General features: G+C 43.3%; 1 protein-coding gene across 2 annotated transcripts; it reads right to left on the reverse strand.

Annotated features, from left to right (window-relative positions):
- Positions 1–115: 115 nt before the first annotated feature.
- DDX27 (DEAD-box helicase 27) lies at positions 116–24,334 on the reverse strand. 2 transcript variants are annotated; one of them, XM_017650299.3, is made up of 21 exons: positions 24,148–24,333; positions 22,162–22,308; positions 20,428–20,487; positions 20,016–20,181; positions 19,428–19,471; positions 19,218–19,304; positions 18,468–18,573; positions 16,739–16,912; positions 15,946–16,096; positions 7,728–7,827; positions 7,435–7,576; positions 6,391–6,544; positions 5,248–5,329; positions 4,955–5,132; positions 3,706–3,812; positions 3,396–3,495; positions 1,816–1,910; positions 1,619–1,742; positions 989–1,076; positions 377–451; positions 116–243 (listed from the first exon to the last, which is right to left on the reverse strand). In XM_017650299.3, the coding sequence occupies exons 1-21, from the start codon at positions 24,289–24,291 to the stop codon at positions 225–227; spliced, it is 2,343 nt and encodes a 780-aa protein (XP_017505788.2). In that variant the 5' UTR covers positions 24,292–24,333; the 3' UTR covers positions 116–224. The 2 variants fall into 2 exon arrangements, 1 of the variants encoding a protein (XP_017505788.2); XR_012131284.1 differs by lacking the exon at positions 1,619–1,742 and having other exon boundaries at positions 24,148–24,334.
- Positions 24,335–24,354: the final 20 nt, after the last annotated feature.

The raw sequence follows: 24,354 nt of genomic DNA on the forward strand, positions 1-24,354 counted from the left end.
GCCAATCAGCAAGAGGGACACTTGGCCGACCGATGGAGGTGCTTAGGAAGCAACTCTACTCACTACCCCTACTCCCACCCCAACTGTTTTTCTTTAATGGACAAATGACACAGACTTAAGTTTTAAAGAATTTTTTTATGAATGAAGAAAAGACAGATCAGGCCGAGATGACTTCATACAAGGAAAGGACCTAAGGGTCGCCCCACGAACTTGCATCACCACTGTTACTTCCTCCTCTTGTACCTATTAAGAAAACCAGCAGCGTAAAGACCAACCTCCAAGACCAGAGACAGGAAAGAGGAGCTTGTTTCCAATGAAAGGTTTCCTCTCCAATCCCAAGCAGTCAATCTCTGGCCCTTCAAAATAGAAACATTACCTGGATTTAGATTTAAAGTTTCCTCCTCGTCTCTGGTGGGGCAAGCCCAACTGTTTCCTTTCTTCAAAGGAGGGGCTGTAAGAGAAGACGAGATGCCCAAAGGGCAAGCTGACAAATGGGTGATAGCTCACCTGCAACCCAGTTCCCACACGCAGCAGCTGCCATCACAGAAGCATTGCTTCGGGGCCTGAGGCTTTAAGCCTGTATTTCCACCAGATGATATGGGTTTGTGGAAGTCAGGGCCCAACTTCAGAACAAGACCGCAAGGGGCCCTTCTCATGTATGTATAAAACTACTTGGGAAACAGTCTAGCTCCTTCCCAACTCTGGCCAGCCTTGAGGGGACACACTTCCAAGAGCAAACAGGATCTTTTGTTTGGAGTTCAATCACTCTCCTGAGGGAAAGCTCTATTTCTGAACCAAAGATGTGCACCATGCAGGGGGCCTCAGCACTTCTCTAGTTCTCATCCTGGGATCATGGACTGGGGAGGGGAGGGAGGCAGACAGGAGCCCTTGACATTATGTATTATAAAGCTGCAGTGGGGAAGAAGGGAGAAAATATTCATAGCTTTCATCAAAATACCAAAAGTTCTGTGATGACTTAAAACCCTACCCAGCTCGATACTGTTTGAGGGCCTTCTTGCTTGTGTTGGTGAGTTCTTCATCAAACACAGATTTCTTCACCTGCTTTTGCTTCTTGGCTGTGCACAGAAAGAATGGGTTAAACATACCTTTGTAACCATCAAGCTCCTCAATCCTCAGGCTCAGGTTAATAGTTCCAAGTTCAGTGGGTGCTCTGGCCCGATGATTTAATTGACATGGAGGGGAGACCTCATATTCCAGCAGAAAAGGGTTGAGGAATCAGTAGTAGTACCAGGTGTAAAGAACCACACTAAAGGATGACTGCAGAATCCAAAAGTGAAACAGACCACTCACATGTGAAAAGGGCCAAAGATCATCTTCACTTCCTTCTACCCTGCCCCACTCCTCCAAGTAGCAGCTGGTAAGGGCTTAGGCTCCAGAGATGGAAAGGCCTGGGTTCAAATCCTAGCTTTCTCCACCAACTACAGGGTCATTTCACCATTTGGAGCCAAAAGGATAGCTGTACACACTGGTACTAACTCATTACTCAGAAAATGTGGGCTCTTATCATTGTCCTTCCAGTTTTCTCCCTGCCCCAAGCAGGTTTCAGACAGAACCTTCCTACCAGGAGCCAGCTCCTACAGGCTCCCCACGTGCCTACCAGGGCCTCTCACTGGCTCCTCCTCGGGCATTGCTCGGGCCCGCTTGGCTCTGCGATTCCTCTTGGCCAGCCGCTCAGCAAACATCTGTGCCTTGAGGATTTCAAACTGGGACCTCTCCTCTGCCTGGAGAGGATGATGCGTGAGTATGGGCCAGACCAGGCAGCCCTGACCCAAGTCCAAAGGGACAGCCACTCACTGTCATCTCCCCCTTTTTCTTGGCATCCTTCATAAACTTCTTCCTTTTCTTCTTTCCTCTTAAGGCCAAGTCAAACTCCTGCAGAGCCTTGGCAACTGGGATGAGAAGGGAGCATTAGATTTCAGGTACTGTTCTGTAACTTTTTTCAAACTTAAAATAAGTGCACATGTTTTAAACTGGTACTTAAGGGCTTAAAATGAGAAAAGAGCAATCACCTCCTCTTCTAGTGGTTATCGTTTTTACTAAGTAACATACTTGTTCTACTATTTCTCAGTCCATTTAAGAGATTCATTATCTATCTCCTGTTATGAAAGCTGAAGATTTAGTTCACTTCCACAACCCCCCACACCTTCCCACAGTAGTTATTTCTGTTTTTAACACAGGAATTTAACATTCATAGATTCTTAATTTTTTGTCCCATCAAACATAAGCAGTTTTTCTTAAACTGCTAGTACAGTCTAGTCAGAGGGTAATCTTGCAATCCCTAACAAAATAATAAATACATACACCCTCTAACCTACAGTTCTACTTTCAGGAATTTATCCTATAAATCAAATCTACTTTCTTAATTGTTAAAGGGCACCTGTATCTAAACAGGTGCATCAACTTGTTTACAACAGCAAAACATTTGAAATGACCTCAATGTACTTTAATGGGGACAAATTAAATAAATTACAATCTATCCATATGATGGAAGACCATGTGGCCAATTAGGGAAAAAAAAGGTGGCTACGTGTGCACCTATATAAAACAATACCCAAGCCATAAAATTAATTGAAAAAAGCAAGGTGTAGAAATAAGTGAATTCATTTGTGTTAAAAAAAAAAAAAGGTGGAGAGCTGGGGGATGACGGCAAGAGGAAAGGAATTTATGTTAACTATCTTCCTAAATTAACTTTTTTAAACTGTGGCAAAATTAATTTAACAAAAAATTTGCCATTTTACCCATTCTTAAGTGTATAATTCAGTAGCATTAATTATATTCACAACATTGCACAACCATCACCATTATCTGTTTCTAAAATTTTCATCATCCCAAACAGAAGCTCTTACAACCATTTAGTAATGGGGGGGTTCCTCCCCCCAACTCTGGTAATCCCAATTCTACTTTCTCTGTAAGAATTTGCCTCTCACTTGATAATATGGGTGAATGTTGAAACCACAATGTTGTTCATGTGAAACCTTCATAAGATTGTACATCAATGATATTATAATAATAAAAGCATTTGCCTATCTAAGTACCTCACATAAACAGAATCATAAGTATTTATCCTTTGTGTCTGGATTATTTCACTTAGCATGTTTTTAAAGTTCATCTTTGCAGCCTGTGTCAAAACTTCATCATGGCTGAATAGTATTCCATCATTTACTCACACCCCATTTTGTGTTGTGTATTTGTTCATCTATTGATGGACACAGTTGTTTCTAATTCTTTGGCTATTGTGAATAATGCTTCAAGGACTGCTGGCAAATATCTGTTTGAGTCCATTTTCAATTCTTTTGGGCATAGACCTAGGAGTGGAATTGCTGGGTCCTACAGTAATTCTCTGTTTAGCTTTTTGATAAACTCCCAGGACATACTTTTCTCCTTCTTCCTCTCTTCTTTGGTCTGGAACCAGCTCCTCTCAGGTTCATTAGGTGCCTCCTTCCCCTTTTCCAGGAGCCGCTTTGCTGTGTTGATCTGTGGGGGGACAGCACAAGGGTGTCTGCCGTGAAATCTACATCTGATAATAGAGAACATGACAGACGCAGGAAGCCACTGCTTCCAAGCTTGGGACTCTGTCATGGTTTGTTTAGCAGACACAGCATTCTGGACGAGCAGAACCAGCAGGGGCTGGTGCAGTCTGCTTACTGAGCAACACAGTGACCAGGGCCCTCCTCACGGCCTCACCTGGGCTTCCGACTGTTGCATCTCTTTTTCCTCAGCCTCTAGTTGCAGGACTGCATACACATCTTTCTCCATGGTCTCAATCTTGTCCCGGAATTTGAGGATGACATCTTGAAGGAAGAGAACAAAAAAGATTTTTAAATAATGATAAATACTGTATAGTTAATGAGAATAATTGCAGATGTGTATTTACTGACACAGAAAATTTAGAGTTTTTTTCTGTGTGACTTTTCTGCTCACCCACCTCCACAAAGGCTTCCTGATTAAGTGTGGCCCCTGTCTACCTCTCTGACCTTCTGTCTCCACCTTGCTTACCCTTCCCTGGGCCCTCTTCTCTTTAACTCACACACCAAGTTTGTTCCTGCCCCAGAGGCTTTGCCCTGGTTTTCTCTGCTTGGCACACTCTGTCCCCAGACCACTCATGGCTGCCCCATTCTAATCAACTCAGCTCAAATGACATCTATTCAGAGGCCTTTCCTGAACAGCTTCGCTAAAGTAGCCACCTCTCCTCCTGTCTCTCAATCACATCTACTATGAATTTATTGTCTTTTTCCCACCAGAGAATCAGCTGTTTTGTTTCCTGTTGTATCCAATATGTAGATTAGGATAAATAGCCCCAGGCACACAGTAGTATACTCAGTAATTGATGACTGAATGAATTAAATGAAAATGAAAAAAAATTGAAGAAAAAAGACGTGTGAATGGAAAAAAGTCTGCAAGGATATGCACCTAAATGCTAACAGTGGTGAGCTCTTTTGCCTACATTTCTGCTCTTATTTAATTTAGTTATTTCTAAACCTGAATATATATTTTTGTAACCTTAAAACTAATTTTTAAAAAGGATGTGCTTTAATATGACCCCTATGGATGAGAAGAACAAAAAGAATGAAACATATCCAAAGGGAATGAGTACTGATCTCTCCCCTGTTCTGCCCCTACTTAGTGGAATCGGGGTGATTAGTAGGGATTTTGCCCCAAAACGTCTTCTTTCAAAAGGGTGGAAAATACCTATGAGTGGGGCACTTGGGGTGTAAGTCCATCATTACTCCCTTTCATACAGAGATGAAAGTCCAGAGAGACAAGGTAAGACAGACCTGCCCAGGAGCCCTCAGCAAGGAAGTGGCAGAGCTGGCATTCAAATCTGGCTTCTGACCTGTTCTCATCCATTACCTTCTGCCCTTGGCACTGGATCTCATCTAGACCTGCCCCACCCACCCAATCACCCTGAGTAGCTGCAGGGGTGCCTGCTCACCTTGGGGAAGTATCCGGGCCTTCACGGGGGCCTTGGCGGCCTTTACAATCTCCTTTAGCATCTTCCTCTCCTCTTCTCCCACCAGAGACACTGAGCGCCCAGCCCTGCCAGCACGCGCTGTTCGCCCTACCCGGTGGACGTAATGCTTAATAGTGTTGGGCATCGTGAAGTTGATTACCTGAAAGGCCACCAAAAAGTTAAGCATCAGTCAGAACTGGGAGTTGTGGCAGAGGCGGACATAAGGAGGCAAAAAGATTCCCACCAAAAATTCAAGGAAGTTGGGGGCTGCTCACCGTTTTGACGCCCTCAATGTCAAGTCCACGGGCTGCCACATCTGTGGCCACAAGGATGTCAATTTGTTCATCCTTAAAGCGCCTGGAAATAGCCACAAACAGATGTTCATGTGCATACCAACCCCAGTAATGCTCCACAGGAGACTGACCCAGCATTTGCAGTCAAGGCGCAGCACACAGACTATCATAGTGGGACAGTCTACTTACACATCCCCTTAATTATCCCATAACTTAGAGCAAATGCAGTTTTGTGTATATACCACCTTAAGCAGCAATTTGCATAAATATGAAAGTTTGAGAACCACAAAGCTAGACTACAGTTACAGCATATGCAAATACCCCAGCATTCAAAACAGCCTTTCTTTAAAAAAACAACTCAGCACTAGTGGCTACCAAAGGGAAGGGGGTGGGGAAGGTGGGAGAAGGGGATTAAAGGGCAGTATGATTAACACACATAATGTGGGGGGGGGTCACAGGGAAGTAGTGACTCTATAGCATCTTACTAATCTTACTACGCTGATGGACATCTACTGCAGTGGGGTGTGGTGGGTGAGTAACTTGATAATATGGGTGAATGTTGAAACCACAATGTTGCTCATGTGAAACCTTCATAAGATTGTATATCAATGATATCTTAGAAAAAACAAAAAACACCTCAGCTGCTTATATTAAATAGGGATAGGTGGAGAGTTCTAAAGGGTTCCTCCTGGTCTAACAGGTTGACTCATTCTGGAGAATTAAGCAAGAAATCACATGGAAAAGCACAGGGCCTAGAAAAGTAAATACTCAAGAAATGACGGCTGGCTTTGATTCCACATCTCATTCTACCAACCCAGGTTATGTCTACTGCTCTGGAAAAGCTGTAGAGAACAGAAAATGTGTTGGGTCTTCCAATGTCAGAATTTCCTGCTGTGGCTCCATTCAGCAGCCCCACTCAAGTCCTGGGGTGTGAGTGTCATCTTCTGTGAGATTAGAGTTCTCAGTGTATCTAGTGGTCAGACTAAAGTGTGTAAAGTGGGGAGTTGTGCTCTCTGCATCCCCTGCTGTTGCTCTAACATAACCTCTGGGTGGTATTTTCCCTTTCGAATGAGGAGAGCCCTCTCTGGAGGCTAGGTGGGGGCCTCAGCCCCCCCCATACTTTACCGGAGGGCTTCCAGCCGCTGCGTCTGTGACAAGTTGCCATGGAGCTCACCCACCTGCAGCCCCATGAGCCCCAGGAGAATGTGCATGCGGTGGGCCTGCTTCTTGGTCTGGGTGAACAGCATCACGTGGTCAGTGAAGGTTCTTGTCAACAGAGCTGGCAAGGAGAGAAGAACAAGCTGGCAGCTGCCTCTGACACGTACTCCCTCCTTGCCTGCAAGGTGGCCACCATGCCTCGCACGGGGTAGACAGGCAAAGTCCCTGCTTGTGGAGCTCATATTCCAAGGTGGAGACAGAAGCCGATTCCTGATTCCCAACAGTGATAAACACTGTGAGAGTGAAGCGAGGATGAGAAGGCAGCTTTGGGGCTGGATTCTCTCAAGAGGTGAACAAGGCAGGCTCATCAAGAAGTTATGAGAGGAAGATTCCAGGCAGACGAAAGAACAAATAAAAAGGCGGAGGCAGGACAAGCTTGGTGGATTGAGAAAAGTGGAAGCAGTTGAGTGTGGCTGCAGGGCCATGAGCAAGGGCACCAAACCTGGACTCCAGTGGACGGGGGCCAGGTCCTAGAGGGTCCCATGGGACTCACTAGGGAGTGTGGATTTTAGTCCAAGAACAATGGAAGACACCAGAGGGTTTTAAACAGAGAAATAATAGAAGCAAATACTCCATTATAACTGATGTGCAGTGCGGAGAACAGATCTCCAAGGGACAGAAGCAGAAGCAGGCCAGCCCGTAAGGGGCTAGTGCTGCTTCAGGAACTCAGGCAACAGACAGTAGTGCCTGGACAGAGGGCAGAGGCGCAGCTGGGGGAAACGGGCTGGAGTTTTCAGCAGGACTGGAAGAGGCCTGGTGTGGGAGGGACGTGAGGCGATAAAATGGAGGAAGGACTGTGGCGAAGTGATGGATCAAACGAACAGCAGTACCATGCACCACATCAGGGGAGACGGCTGGCGGGGGCACAGGGCCAAACTCAAGGCTGCAGGGTAGCATCCACCTGGCCACAGGAGGTGAGCAACCCCTGCCTGCCCCACCCTGGGCTTTCACCTGCCACAATGGCTTCCCGGTCCCCTTCCCGATTCGGCCGAATCCGGATGAACTCCTGCCGCAGGAAGGGGGCCACGTCTGTGTTGCTGTTCACAAATATCCGGATGGGATTCTTCAAAGAGACAGAAGCCAGATCTTTTACCTGCCAGGCACAAAGACAAGGTGCTCACTGGCCTGCCAGGAGGCAGGGAGGGAGGCAAGCCTATGCTCGTCCCAGGCCACCCTCTCCAGCCCAGCCTGGGTCCTCTGCTCTATCCCTCCTGCCCTCCCCAAGGAGAATTCCTGCAGCCCACCTCATCCGTCATTGTGGCTGAGAAGAGCATGGTCTGGCGGTGGTGGGAACACATTCGGATAATCTCCTTCATCTGCTCCTCAAAGTACTCATCCAGCATCCTGGCAAGCAGGGGGGGAAGGAATCAGAAAACGTAGACTGAGCTCACATCCGTCAGTGAGGAACAGAAAATGCCACACAGGCCGATGTTTTGATGTTGTAACTCTTATGTTTCAGGCTCATTTATTTACTGATTAGTATTAATATTGTTATTTTGTCTTTCCACCAAGAGTCACCAAAAATTATTATTTGGCCACATTTGCTCATCTTTTTGTTGCTGAACTATGTGCAAGTAAGATGCAAACATCATGACATCCCTAAATATTTCAGCCCACATTCCCTAAGAACAATAACATTCTACATAACCACAGTGTTGTCATCACAGCCAAGAAATTTGAGAGTTTGAATAATATCTAAAATATAGGCCACATTCAAATTTCCCTTAACTGTACCAAAAACGTCATTTTAGAGCTGTCTTTTTATTTTTTCGGTCCTGGAACCAAAGTTCTGCCATTGAATTTGGTTGTCATGTCTCTTTAATCTCTCTTCATCTAGTAGAGTCCCCTCATGCTTTCTCACAATCTGTATCTGTCAAATTATTTCCCAGGGGCTGGAGTCGGTAGATCACTGCTAGCAGAGTGTCAGGGTATGGGCATGTGCTTCGCTCTCACCCACCAGAGACGCACACTGACAGTTTGTTCCAGTGCCGCTAAGTGAGCTTGATCACTCAGATGGAGGTGGTGTCTGCCAGTTCTCTCCACTGTAAAGGAACCCCTTTCTCTTTGTAGATACATTAATCTGTGAGAGTATTTCGACTCTAGTTATTTCAACTAGCCCAATCCTTTACAGTATTTTTCCATCTAGTTCAGGCTCAAGTTGAGTATCAGGTGCCACATTCAATTATCATGTCTCCTTAATTAGAAACTTCCACAGCCTTTCCTGGTCTTCTGAGACATTGGCATTTTTGAAGAATTTAATTCCCCTCCCCTTTAAAACTTAAATCAGATTACGTTTCCATGGCTTAGAGAGACCTCCTTTACCCTTCAGGTCTCAGGAACAGTTCATTTGCTCTGGGAGAGTCGATCAGATATTCAGTAAATACTGAATGGAGCATCTCCTAGATAAAGGACACACCTCTGGGCACTGGGCATCTAGGAGCAAGCACCACAAAGCCAGCCCTTCATGAACTTGATGTTCCAGGGCTGTCCCCTAGGAGGGACACAACCACCCACCAGTTTAAAAGGTGAGAGGCAAGGACATTACATAATGATAAAGGGCTCAGTCCAACAAGAGGATATAACCATTATAAATATATATGCACCCAATACAGGAGCACCAACATTATCTGAAACAAATACTAACAGAACTAAAGTAGGAAATAGAATGCAATGCATTCATTCTAGGAGACTTCAACACACCACTCACTCCAAAGGACAGATCCACCAGACAAAAAATAAGTAAGGAAACAGAGGCACTGAACAACACAGTAGAACAGATGGACCTAATAGACATCTACAGAACTCTACATCCAAAAGCAACAGGATACACATTCTTCTCAAGTGCACATGGAACATTCTCCAGAATAGACCACATACTAGGCAACAAAAGGAGCCTCAGTAAATTCCAAAAGATTGAAATCCTACCAACCAACTTTTCAGACAACAAAGGCATAAAACTAGAAATAAACTGTACAAAGAAAGCAAAAAGGCTCACAAACACATGGAGGCTTAACAACACGCTCCTAAATAATCAATGGATCACTGACCAAATCAAAATGGAGATCCAGCAATATATGGAAACAAATGACAACAACAAGCCCCAACTACTGTGGGACACAGCAAAAGCAGTCTTAAGAGGAAAGTATACAGCAATCCAGGCATATTTAAAGAAGGAAGAACAATCCCAAATGAATGGTCTAATGTCACAATTATCGAAATTGGAAAAAGAAGAACAAATGAGGCCTAAGGTCAGCAGAAGGAGGGACATAATAAAGATCAGAGAAGAAATAAATAAAATTGAGAAGAATAAAACAATAGCAAAAATCAATGAAACCAAGAGCTGGTTCTTCAAGAAAATAAACAAAATAGATAAGCCTCTAGCCAGACTTATTAAGAGGAAAAGAGAGTCAACACAAATCAACAGAATCAGAAACAAGAGAGGAAAAATCACGACGGACCCCACAGAAATACAAAGAATTATTAGAGAGTACTACGAAAACCTATATGCTAACAAGCTGGGAAACCTAGGAGAAATGGACAACTTCCTAGAAAAATACAACTTTCCAACACTGACCCAGAAAATCTAAACAGACCAATTACCAGCAACGAAATTGAAGCGGTAATCAAAAAACTACCAAAGAACAAAACCCCTGGGCCAGATTGATTCACCTCGGAATTTTATCAGACATACAGGGAAGACATAATACCCATTCGCCTTAAAGTTTTCCAAAAAATAGAAGAGGAGGGGATACACCCAAACTCATTCTATGAAGCCAACATCACCCTAATACCAAAACCAGGCAAAGACCCCACCAAAAAAAAAAACTACAGACCAATATCCCTGATGAACGTAGATGCAAAAATACTCAACAGAATATTAGCAAACCGAATTCAAAAATACATCAAAAGGATCGTACACTATGACCAAGTGGGATTCATCCCAGGGATGCAAGGATGGTACAACATTCGAAAGTCTATTAACATCATCCACCACATCAACAAAAAGAAAGACAAAAACCACATGATCATCTCCACAGATGCTGAAAAAGCATTTGACAAAGTTCAACATCCATTCATGATAAAAACTCTCAGCAAAATGGGAATAGAGGGCAAGTACCTCAACATAATAAAGGCCATTTATGATAAATCCACAGCCAACATTCTACTGAACAGCGAGAAGCTGAAAGCATTTCCTCTGATGAGATGGGGAACTAGACAGGGATGCCCACTCTCCCCACTGTTATTTAACATAGTACTGGAGGTCCTAGCTACGGCAATCAGACAAAACAAAAAAATACAAGGAATCCAGATTGGTAAAGAAGAAGTTAAAACTGTCACTATTTGCAGATGACATGATACTGTACATAAAAAATCCTAAGGACTCCACCCCAAAACTACTAGAACTGATATCGGAATACAGCAAAGTTGCAGGATACAAAATTAACACACAGAAATCTGTGGCTTTCCTATACACTAACAATGAACCAACAGAAAGAGAAATCAGGAAAACAACTCCATTCACAATTGCATCAAAAAAAATAAAATACCTAGGAATAAACCTAACCAAAGAAGTGAAAGACTTATACTCTGAAAACCAGAAGTCACTCTTAAGAGAAATTAAAGGGGACACTAACAAATGGAAACTCATCCCATGCTCATGGCGAGGAAGAATTAATATCGTCAAAATGGCCATCCTGCCCAAAGCAATATACAGATTTGATGCAATCCCCATGAAACTACCAGCAACATTCTTCAATGAACTGGAACAAATAATTCAAAAATTCATATGGAAATACCAAAAACCCCAAATAGCCAAAGCAATCCTGAGAAAGAAGAATAAAGTAGGGGGGATCTCACTCCCCAACTTCAAGCTCTACTATAAAGCCACAGTAATCAAGACAACTTGGTACTGGCACAAGAACAGAGCCACAGACCAATGGAACAGACTAGAGAATCCAGACATTAACCCAGACATATATGGTCAATTAATATTTGATAAAGGAGCCATGGACATACAATGGCGAAATGACAGTCTCTTCAACAGATGGTGCTGGCAAAACTGGACAGCTACATGTAGGAGAATGAAACTGGACCATTGTCTAACCCCATATACAAAAGTAAACTCAAAATGGATCAAACACCTGAATTTAAGTCATGAAACCATTAAACTCTTGGAAAAAAACATAGGCAAAAACCTCTTAGACATAAACATGAGTGACCTCTTCTTGAATATATCTCCCCAGGCAAGGAAAACAACAGCAAAAATGAACAAGTGGGACTATATTAAGCTGAAAAGCTTCTGTACAGCAAAAGACACCATAAATAGAACAAAAAGGAACCCTACAGTATGGGAGAATATATTTGAAAATGACAGATCCGATAAAGGCTTGACGTCCAGAATGTATAAAGAGCTCATATGCCTCAACAAACAAAAAACAAATAACCCAATTAAAAAATGGGCAGAGGAACTGAATAGACAGTTCTCCAAACAAGAAATATAGATGGCCAACAGACACATGAAAAGATGCTCCACATCGCTAATTATCAGAGAAATGCAAATTAAAACTACAATGAGGTATCACCTCACACCAGTAAGGATGGCTGCCATCCAAAAGACAAACAACAACAAATGTCTGCGAGGCTGTGGAGAAAGGGGAACCCTCCTACACTGCTGGTGGGAATGTAAATTAGTTCAACCATTGTGGAAAGCAGTATGGAGGTTCATCAAAATGCTCAAAACAGACTTACCATTTGACCCAGGAATTCCACTCCTAGGAATTTACCCTAAGAATGCAGCAACCAAGTTTGAGAAAGACAGATGCACCCGTATGTTTATCGCAGCACTATTTACAATAGCCAAGAATTGGAAGCAACCTAAATGTCTATTGACAGATGAATGGGTAAAGAAGATGTGGTACATATACACAATGGAATACTACTCAGCCATAAGAAGAGGGCAAATCCTACCATTTGCAGCAACATGGATGGAGCTGGAGGGTATTATGCTCAGTGAAATAAGCCAAGCAGAGAAAGAGAAATACCAAATGATTTCACTCATCTGTTGAGTATAAGAACAAAGGAAAAACTGAAGGAACAAAACAACAGCAGAATCACAGAACCCAAGAATGGACTAACAGGTACCAAAGGGAAAGGGACTGGGGAGGATGGGTGGGTAGGAAGGGATAAGGGGGAGGGAAGAAGAAGGGGGGTATTAAGATTAGCATGCATGGGGGGTGGGAGAAAGGGGAGGGCTGTACAACAGAGAAGACAAGCAGTGATTCTACATTTTGCTATGCTGATGGACAGTGACTGTAAAGGGGTTTATAGGGGGGACCTGGTACAGGGGAGAGCCTAGTAAACATAATATTCGTCATCTAAGTGTAGATTAATGATAACAAAAAAGAAAGAAAGAAAGAAAGAAAGAAAGAAATAAAGAAAGAAAGAAAGAAAGAAAGAAAGAAAGAAAGAAAGAAAGAAAAGGGGGATTACTCCCTGATAGGATAAAACTAACTGTAAATCAACGATTAATGCATGCTTTAAATATCCTTAATTTCAACCACTTAAACGGTGTCAGATGATCGGCTATGGAGGTACATTTTTCTGATAATATTCCTTTCTCTTAAAAAAGAAAAAAAAAAAGCAGTTCCTGTGTGGTGACCTCCAATGAGTTCTACACAATGGTATAAAGGGCATATAAAAGTATAGGGCAAAGGGTCTGTTTGTGTTTATACAGAGGATCAAAGCCTAATTTGGCTACCCAGAAAATGAACTAAGATACGATATGAAGAACTTCCAACATCAGCACTCTCTGGAAGACTCATACCAGAAGATGATAATCCAAAAACCTCAACAAAGATCCAGGCGCTGCTACAGCTGTAGCTGCATTCATCCCACCGGTTCCTGGACTTGCCATGGGAATGAAGAAGGAGATATCTAAGCTGGCCTGTGCATACAGTAAAACAACAAATTTGACTGGATCTATACTGTTGGAACTCAACCAAGAATTAGGAGAAGTGCAAGTTGTAGCGCTCCAAAATCTTACAACTACAGACTATCTACTGTTAAAAGAACATATGGTATGTGAACAGTCCCCAGGAATGGGTTGTTTTAATTTGTCTGATTTCTCTCAGACTGTTCAAGTTCAGTTGGACAATATCCACCATATCATAGATAAGTTTTCACAAATGCCTAGGGTGCCTAACTGGTTTTGGTTTCACTGGAGATGGCTGCTAATTATAGGTCTGCTTTGGTTATGTAACTGTACTTCTATTATGTTAATGTGTGTGCGCAATTTAATTAGTAGTTTAAAACCTATACATGCTGAAGTTACTCTACAAGAAGGTATGTCAAAGAAATAATCAATCTTCCCATGTTTTCTTCCGCCTGCTACTTCTATAGCTTTTCTTCTTCCTTCCTAATTAAAACCCTTAAATAGAATTCGTGCCTCATATCGAATTTACCGAGTATCATAATTCCTCCAAGTGGTAAAGATATCTCAAGACAAATGCTGGGCATAGAAGCCACAGGGGATAAATATGCAAAGAAGTAAAAAGCTAACCTTTTCAAACAATAAGGCTTCTCTCTCACTTACCAACTTTACATTTCCCTGTATGGCCCCGGAAGATGACTGGTTAGCCAGAGACGGGTAAGATTCCTCAAGGGAGGAACAACCTAAGACAGGCACAGTCGCAGGGGGGCCATCAGGTGAGAAATTGGGGATCAACAGAGGTGAGGCTTAGAACCTCACCCCCCCTGTTCTGAGAGAAATCTGCTGCATCTGTGGATGTTTTATTGCCCTTGTCTAGCTTGGATTAACACATAGTCTACAGGCACACACCTGATCATCTACATTTGCTCTCTTACAACACTAAACTATGTTTTCTACCTTTATCTTGCATCTACCTACCACTTCAGCATTTTATTTAAAATAATAATAATAAAGAGAGAAATGTGGTATCCACATATAAATCAAGTATAACAATCAAACGAATATTCATATTTGACCTGATTGTTTATAGTTCATGATGCGTGATCAAAACCGAAAGTTTCTGTGATGACTGCCCTGGCACTGTTCACCATGTAACTTATTCACTATGTAAGAACTTGTTCACCATGTAAGAACTTGTTCGTTATGCTTCAGAAGATTGGAGACTGACGAAAATTAGGCTTGGGGTGGATTAATGATTGTGCATTGAGCATTGACTCCCCTATACAGAATTTTATAGTTGTTAACAACCATTTGATCAATAAATATGAGAGACGCCCTCTCAAGAAAAGAAAAAAGTACAGACTTCCAATTGTAAAATAAATAAGTAACCGGGATGTAATGTATAGCATAAGGAATATAGTCAAAATATTGTAACAACTTTGTATGGTGATAGCTGGTAGCTAGAATTATCAGGTATATAAATGTTGAATCACTGTGTTGTACACCTGAAACTAATGTAATACTGTGTGTCACCTACCCTTCAATAAAAAATAATTATCTACAAAAAAAAAAGATCAGAGGCACAGCACCTTGGAGGATGCAAGGCAGGGAGGGAGGGGCGGAAGGAGGAGGGCAGGAACTGTTACCGAGTGTGGCCAGCAAAGGCCCTCAGAGAAGTAACAACTGGAGCAGAACCTGAGGAGTTAAAGTGGTCGTTCCCCAAGGAGGGAACGGCAAGTGCAGCAGCCCCAAGGTGGGGGCATGCAGCAGGGTTCACCAAGGTGCCCTGTGGCTGTGAAAACAAGAAGACAGGAATGACACTAAGGATTTAGGCCGGAACAACTGCAAGGACGGAGGGGCCGTGCACTGAGCTGGGACGAGACGGGGAGGGGTGTATGGAATCAGAGCTTGCTTAAGGGGCTGCTTAGGGTGGAGACGCTTCAATTGGACAGTAAACTTGAACAGGCTTTGGGGTGATCTGTGACCTCTTTCCCCCACCCCCACCTCTATTCTTAGTCCAGTGCATTAAAAGTTCATTCTGTTGAGTCATGAAGGAAAGAGGTAAGCCGATGGGACATATGTGAGAGAAAGGAAGAGAAGAGGAAGGAAGGAAAAAGGAAGGAAGAAGGAAAGGAGAGGGGGGGCCCCCATCAGAGGCTGTTGAATCCTTACTATGCACTGGCACTCTCTTCATGTTGCTCCTTGTATCCTCAACACCATAAGGTGGGTACCATTCTTATCCCCCACTTGTAAATAGGAAATGGTTTGCTCGAAAATCCAAATTACATATCTAAATTTCAGGAGGTGGCAGAGCCAGAATTTGACATACCTTTCCCCTTAACCACCACATTACAGAAAGCAAGCAAGATAATCCTGGCTAAGGATGAACAGAAGCTCAACGTGAGCAGCTGAATTGGTATCATACAACAATGGTGATGGCAGAGTCATATATAATAACGCAGGGGGCAGGTTCCCATCTGGGGGTGTGGCCCTTGAGACCTAGAATGCCTGGGGCCCCACCATCTCCGATATACCTGTCAGCCTCATCCAGGATAAGCACTTCAATGCTGCTCAAGTGGAAGGAAGGGCAGTTGTGGAGGTGGTCAATGAGCCGGCCTGGGGTGGCGATGAGGATGTCAGGCGCTGCCCGAAGAGCTGCTTCCTGAGACTTCACATCAAGGCCTCCTGCAGAGAGAAGAGCCCCACCAGGGGGCCCATTCAGGCTTTCACTAGTACTGACTGAGCCGTGCCACCACCACGTCTGAAGCCTGATGCGGAGGAAACAGCAGAGAACAAAACAGACAGAGGCCCTGCTCACATGGATTTTACAAGACACTGGGAGAAACATTATTTCATTACAGTTGTGCTAAGCAGGAAAATCAAAAAAAAACAGTGACACAAAGGCACTTCCAAAGAGATGAAGCTCCTCCAAAAATCGATGTCTTTCTGTAACACCTTTGACTTACCATTGCATAAGGAGGCCAACATGAAGTTAGATAACAATAGCAGATACCATCATCAGAAAAATTCTGCCCCAAATATTTGATTCATTATTCTTGGGAGGCAGAAATGATACCTTAAATTTGTTCATTACCAAGAAAAAATTTTTTCCCTCATTTTTATGTTTCATTTTTCAAGGCTGGTTAAGTCTCAATCAAACCGTCTCCCCTCCCATCCACTATCCACTTTAAACACACATCATCTGGTTTTTAAATGGGCTCAATCATATAAAGGCATTTCTGGCACCTGTCATCCTCAGACAGTGGGGATATCCACCTTCCCCACCTCAGAGTCTCGCAGGGGCAGCCAGCCCTGGGCCACACTCACCCACAGCCAGGCAGGTGGTGATGCTGCAGAACTGGGCCAGCTGCTTGGTGACACCGTGCACCTGAATGCCCAGTTCTCGGGTGGGAACCAGCACCAGCACACGTGTTACTGGCGCCTGGCGGGGTTTGTAGATCAGACGTTCCAAGACGGGCAGGGCAAAGGCAGCCGTTTTACCTGGAGAACAGGCAGCAGGAAAGCCATGGGAAGAGCTTCAGTCCCTTCAAAGTTCAGGTTTTCACCTGCACACACAATCTATACGTCTGCTCGGGGGAAATGAAGCAACTTACTTTTCATAAACCTTTTTGTTTTTAAGCCACATGGTCAATGTAAAAAATCTGTGATATACAAAGAATAAAAATCACCCATAATTCAGCCAACCAGAGATAAACATTAACATAATGGTATCTTTATATCCTATCTTTTTTTAATGGACAGAAATATGAAAATGGAAATTTAATGCAATAACACTTTATACTGCTTAGTAACTTACCTTTTTAAAATGACATTTTCTAGACAGATGCACCCCTATGTTTATCGCAGCACTATTTACAATAGCCAGGAAATGGAAGCAACCTAAGTGTCCATTATTAGATGAATGGATAAAGAACATGTGGTACATATACACAATGGAATATTATTCAGCCATAAGAAGAAAACAAATCCTACCATTTACAACAACATGGATGGAGCTAGAGGGTATTATGCTCAGTGAAATAAGCCAGGCAGAGAAAGACAAGTGCCAAATGATTTCACTCATATGTAGAGTATAAGAACAAAGAAAAACCTGAAGGAACAAAACAGCAGCAGAATCACAGAACCCAAGAATGGACTAACAGTTACCAAAGGAAAAGGGACTGGGAAGGATGGGCGGGAAGGGAGGGATAAGGGAGAGGGGAGAAAGGGGGCATTACGATTAGCATGCATAATGTGGGGGGAGGCACAGGGAGGGCTGTGTAACAGAGAAGACAAGTAGTGATTCTACAACATCTTACTATGCTGATGGACAGTGACTGTAATGGGGGTTGTGGGGAGGACTTGGTGAAGGGGGAAACCTAGTAAACATAATGTTCCTCCTGTAATTGTAGACTAACGATATAAAAAAAAAGACATTTTCTTATTTAAAATACTCTATACTTTTAGAAAATGGTTGTATAGTACTGTCATATGATTATGTTCACTGTATAATTAACTGTACTAATATATAACGTCCTGATGAACACCTTTTTAGAAAATCTTTACTCCTCCAGGGGGGCCTATCTTGGCAGCAACAGGAGGTCGTGGTCACAGAGATACCCTGACAGGATAGTCACAGGGCACACGTTTTAGGAGGTCTGGTAAAGGTCACTTCTACTTAATCCTATCAGGGTATCTCTGTGACTGTGACCTCCTACTGATGCTGTGGTAGGCCCCCATCATGGGAGTGAAGATTTTACAAAAAGGATGTTCATCAGAACACTACATATTAGTATGGCTAATTATACAGTAAAAATAATCATGTAACAGAATACTGTGTAACCATATTTAAAAAGTAGAATATTTAAATAAAATCTATGTTAAGTTTTTTTTAAAAGGGAAATTACTAAACAGAATAGTGTTATTGCTTTAAAATTTATATTTGTGTATTTAGTAAAGTGGCCTTTTAGTAAGTCGACCTAGAGCCTTGTTCTAGTTGAACATCCTCCTTCGGCCTCCTCCTCTCCCCTCCACCTGCAAGTCCCTGTCCTTTTACCTGTCCCAGTGGCTGCACAGGCACAGATGTCCTTCCCTAGCAGACCCACAGGTATGCATGCCTTCTGGATCGGGGTGGGCTGCTTGAAGCCCATGACTGTAATGGCCTGAAGAGAAGACAGGGTCAGACAGGAGCAGGTGGGGGGTCTCAGCTGGAAACAAACACACAATTTTCCAAACAAGTGGTAACTGTTTCAATCCCTTCCTGTCATCCATTCCGCAAACATGTATAGAGTGCCTATTGTGTGTGAGACCTTTTCTAGGCACTGAGGATATAGCAGTAAACAAAAGAAATAAAAATCCTGCCCTCAGGAATCTTACAATCTGGTAGAAAAAGACTAAAAAAAAACACATGTCACATGGAGAAAACTAGAGCAGTCAAGGGGCTGGGTGGGCAGGGGGGCAAGAGATGAATGCAATTTCCAGTAGGGTTGTCAGCGAAGGTGTCACTGAGCAAGGGAATATCCAGTAGAACCCTGAAAGACACGAGGAGCACCCCAAGCAGAGGGAACAGCAGCTGCGGTGTGCTTGAGGCCAGTGAGCCTACAGGGGAACTAATGCTAAGAGACTTCATCACAGGGGACCAGAAGGGACAGAGCCTTATGGGCCAAGACGGAACTTTTTGTTTAAGAGTGTTCTCTGGTAGCTGTGTGGATGACAGAGTTTAGGGAGGAAAGAGCCAAATTTACAGCAGAGAGCCCAGCTAGGGGGGGAAAGCAATGATCCCATGGTTGCCAGAAGAAGCCACTACCTTGAGAAGAGGGCGGGAAAGGTTCATGTCCTGGAATGAGAGTTTTTCATCATACTGAGACGCATCTTCAAAAAATCCTCCTGCTTCCTATACCACAAAGTCAAAAGCAAAATGACAATTCAGCAAAAAGGGCCCAAGAAAATGAGATGGCCTGAAATCCTCTGATGCGGCAAAAACAAGCTCTACACAGGTTTCCGTGCCCATGCTCACCTGTCCTTTCTTCTTCTTCTTCCGCTCCTTGACTTTTAGCGTATCTATGAGAAGAATATAGCCGACAATCAGGCTCAGAGTTACTGAGCGTTTCCGGTCTGTTAGACGCTGCCCTGTTTTATGTGGGCACCTCACTGAATCCACCACAACCTGAGGGAGCCCCTGTCGTTAGACTCACTGCACAGACGAGGACACCGTGCAGCAAACGGCAATTCCAGAGACCAGGCTCTCAACCACTGCACTCGAATACAATGCCTTAGCTCTCATTTCTGCAAGAAACATTTAATGGAACACCCGCTATGTGGCTGGATCCATCTGAGGTGGGACATGGGGGAGCTCTCACCCAAATTAGTTTGAGTCAGAGAGGTGCCAGCAGCTGTGTGGGGCTGGAGATGAGGAGGAGAGTACACTCGGCCTTCAGAGGACAGGAGCCCTAACAAAATCCCAAGAAGAAAGAACTAGAAAAAGGGAGTTCAGCATGAAGACTGAACTGAACTGTGTAAAAGGGCCCAGGGAATACTACAAAGTAAGGGCAAACACGTCCCCATTTCCTGTCCCCGTTTCTGACAGCATCACCCTACCGTCTACCTGCTTGGGTGAGGATGTTCTCATCAGCCGATGAATAGTCGGTCTCTGACTCCTCCTCTTCTGGGCCTTCCTCGTCTTTCCCTCTGGGGTCTTCCTGCCCCTTAGATTCAAAGCCCTCCTTTGCTTCTTCGTCCTTCTCTGACTTCCCCAACTTGGCTTCTTTATCCTGGGAAAAATAAGTAAATGAAGCAAGGCAACCACAAACTGTAAGAAATCCAGCCCCTATGAAGAGCAACATTATGCTCTCCAGTCTGGGCCGAATGCTGTGTGGCTTCTCAGTGAATGAACAACAGGCTCAGAGAAGCCTCCCTGCACCAGCCCCACTCCAGCCCAGGCTCAAAGGGACAGGGTGGCGCCATGCTGAGTAAGGCTCAGGGCTTAACTACAAAGAGAAACCACTTTGCTTTCTCACCTCTGTTTTCCTTTTCTTGCGCACTTTCTCTATCTTCTCGTCTAATGTAGTGGCTGCCCTCTGCAAATAAAAATAAAGACATGAGAAACATTTATATGTATGGGGAAGAAATAAAGCAAGGTTCCCCTGAGGGTAGGGTCTCAAATGTTCATACAGAAAAGGCTTGTCTGTCCTTGGATAGATTAACTGATCTGTAGATTATTCATAGCAAAAATATGTATTAAATAAGTGGTCAATTGTGAAAAAACTTTAAATTACCTGTAGCCAATAAGAACATCCACATTTTAGAATGTGTTTATTACTCAGAATATAATCACCAAAAGATGTCACATTTGTATCTGAATGCTACTTAGAAAAACCCTTCCTCCTGCCAATCAGACATAATTTAGCCTATTGATTCAATGTCGAAATAAGCAAATTCAGGTAATGCTGGAGACTGCCAAAACTTTAGGAAGATAAGTAATAGCAGGCCCCCATTATGCATGCTCAATCACCCTGCCCTGTGGTAACGTCCACCACAACTACAATAAACCTGTGCAACTGGTTGCTTATTTTTTCTACCCTGCTAGACTGTCAGCTTTGTAAAACCAAGTCTTTAATTACACAGGAGTCTGTATGCCAGGAGCTGGGAACAAATGTAGTATTTATTAGATGAACCTGGAATGAATGCTCATCAAAATATGGAGCAGGGGAACAAACACTTCATAATTAATTTGAAAAAGGAAAATTTATCTGATAGTGTCTGAAAAAATACTGAAAAGGAAAAAACAAATCACACACACACAAAATCCTCTTAAGATGACCTTAAAAAGGCAATGCTGATTCATTTCAATCAGAATCAGAACAACGATTAGCAGAGTCTGTATGAAACTGCTCTGAAACAGGTACTATTTCTCTTTGAAGTGCATGGCCTGGAAAATAATTTTGATGCATTTTCTAGCTTGTTTACCAGATTCAAAAAAAGCACAGGATTATGGCAAACAAGCAGATGACAATGACATTTGTGGCAGCTTTGGCTATGCTGTGCGGGAACCAGAGACCCTAAACAGTGATGCCATGTGAAATCACCTGGCAAGTGACAGAGAATGACAGTATCTGTGGGGCGCAGTCTAGCTATCAAAAACACCACTACCAAGGGTACCTGATAGACTGTACTTTCTTACAAACTGATGTAACAAAAATTTCTTCTTAATATTTAAAACAAAGAAGGAGCACCTAGAAAAGGGACCATTTTAACATAGCAATTTTTTAAAGCAATTTACATGTCATCTTAGATATTTCTAAACCATCATTCCTCTGAGCCTTTTTTTTCACATTTTAATGTCTATAGAATCAAGAAGGGTTTCTTTTAATATATACACTGAAGTTGGTCTGAGTTTACCATCCCCCTTCTCCAGGAAAAGCTGTCATGGACCATTTCCTAATAAAGGAAATCAGATATTTCTAATACTTTAAAATATCATCTGTAGATCAATGAATGCATTCGTAACTAAAGGCTGCAATAAATCTATTTTGCAACATTTTATACTTTGATTTTAACCAAGACTATGAGTTATTTCTGACCATTCCTCCCCACCCCATCCAAAACTATATCATTTATTTCCAAAGGAGTTCCAGTTATCTGCTGAATGTAAACACATGGCAAAAGGCAGTGAGGTCAGGGTTAGGTCGTGAAACCCACTGCCTAACCTTAACAGTGCACAGCCTGAAACAGCCTGTGACTGTTGGTCTCACCTTCTTCTTGAGCTGGCTCATGACGTCAGCCATGGCCCAGCTGCCATCGTACATCCCCTCCCTCTCGGTGAAAACAAAGTCAGGGTTGAAATCAGCACTGCGGTTCTTCTGCAAGGCTTTCTGCTTTCTGCCCAGCACAATAGGCCCCTGGGAAGAGGGAGAAGCAGGGTGACTATGGGACTAGAAAATGAAGTTACCACATAAGAGAAATATACAAGACAAATTGTCAAGATGACAAGAAGAAACTGAACAATCTAAAATTGTCATGGGAGATTTTCACACACCTCTCTCAGTAACTGACAGATCAAGCAGACAAAATAGGACTAAGTCTGTAGAAAATCTGAATAGCACAATTAATAAGCTTCATTCCAATGAACATAGAGTGTGCATTCTTTCTGAGCACACATGGAATAGCTGCAAAAACTGATGTCATAGGCCTTTAAGCAAATCTTCAATAAGTTTCAAAGAATCAGTATTATACACTCTGTTCTCTTATGAAAATTCAGTTAAGTTAGAACAGTAACAAAAAGATAACTTTAAAAACCCGTATATTTGGAAATTGGAAAGGGAGGAGGACTGGTTGAACTATGGCTTCAGGAGGATAAACAGGAGAAAATACCCTGAGATTTACAAAGTGCTATACTGCTCCTTTTTGCTTGTTTGTTATCATTAATCTACAATTACATGAAGAACATTATGTTTACTAGGCTCTCCCCTTCACCAAGTCCCCCTGACAAACTCCGTTACAGTCACTGTCCACCAGCGTAGTAAGATGTTGTAGAATCACTACTTGTCTTCTCTGTGTTACACAGTCCTCCCCTTTCCCCCACCCCCCACATTACACATGCTAATCATAATACCTCCTTTCTTCTTCCCCACCCTTATTATACTGCTCTTTTTTTCTTAACTTGAGTTAAATGATTTCAAAAGACCTCTCACCCTAAACTTTATTATTAGTAATGACTGCATATCATTTCTTAGGTACATAGTTTAGCTACCCATAGTTGTATAGCATGCCATACTTGCAGTTTTGCATTATCATTTGTCATACTGGCTTCAGTCCTTTTTTATGATGGTTTTCCATTCAAGAAATGACCACTGCATTCTGGTAGCTAAGTGGAAAATACATTAGTGGGGGCAGGAGACAGAGCTGGAGAGGATGTATGTTAGGATTTAGGTATCCAGGAGCAAGATGGAAGTGGCCTGAACCACAGTGGGAGAGTTTTTAGGTGGAGAGAGAGGGTGAAGATAGAGATTCTTGAGCTAGCTTGCAGAACAGTGGGGGTGTAGAGGAAGAAGCTGTCAAAGATGATTCCAGGGTTACTGGGTAGAAACCGAGCAGGCTGGGGGGATGAGGGAGTTCAGAACTGAACTTCAGAGAAGCTGAATTTGATGAGGCCATTGGTGATGTCAGTAAGCAGCCAAGGCCACAGAGGGGAGAACACCAGAGCTGTATGTTTGAAGGGGTAGCACCTTTTCCATGACACTGTTCCTTTTTTAACTGCCATACTGCGTAATGTCTGTAACCCCCCACCCCAATTTAAGCTTCGTGAGAGTGGTGTTCTTACCTATCTTGTTCATTGCTATGTTCTGAAAGCTCAAAATTAAGTGCAACACATATTAAGTATTCAATAAATACTGGCTTAACGAACGAATGCATAACCGTGGCTCCCTGAGCAGGAACCAGGGCTGGCTTCACCTCTGGATTTCTATTACACAGCGCCTGGATTACATATCAGTTCAGTGAATGGGTGTTGAGTTCTCCAAAGCGACACGGAATGCCACGGCCACAGGTGTGAAGATGAGGAAAAGCTAGTGGCGAGCTACTCAGGACGATCTTGGGGCCCCGGTGAAACTCTTCCAACGAACACTTAACATGCCTGACAGGGATGCTGGGAGTTGCAGACAGGGGCCTGAAGAATCACGCGGAAAGGAGACAGGGAAATCGGTCCACCGCCGCGCTCCTGAACCCCTATCGGCTCATACCTCCTCCTCCTCGTCTCCGGAGTCAGACTCGGACTCCACCGGCACGTCGTCATCTTCGCCTATCGTCCCGATTAAGCCCAACTCCTGGAACACGTTGCCGCAGCAGCCACTTCCGGACACTAGGCCTGCGCTCAGCCCTGCCATTACTTCTCCGCGATCTCCTCGTCGTCACCGCGCATGTATTTACATCACTTCCGTTCTGCGGAA

The sequence above is a fragment of the Manis javanica genome, chromosome 5, assembly GCF_040802235.1.
Source record: "Manis javanica isolate MJ-LG chromosome 5, MJ_LKY, whole genome shotgun sequence".
In the NCBI taxonomy this organism is placed as follows: domain Eukaryota; kingdom Metazoa; phylum Chordata; class Mammalia; order Pholidota; family Manidae; genus Manis; species Manis javanica.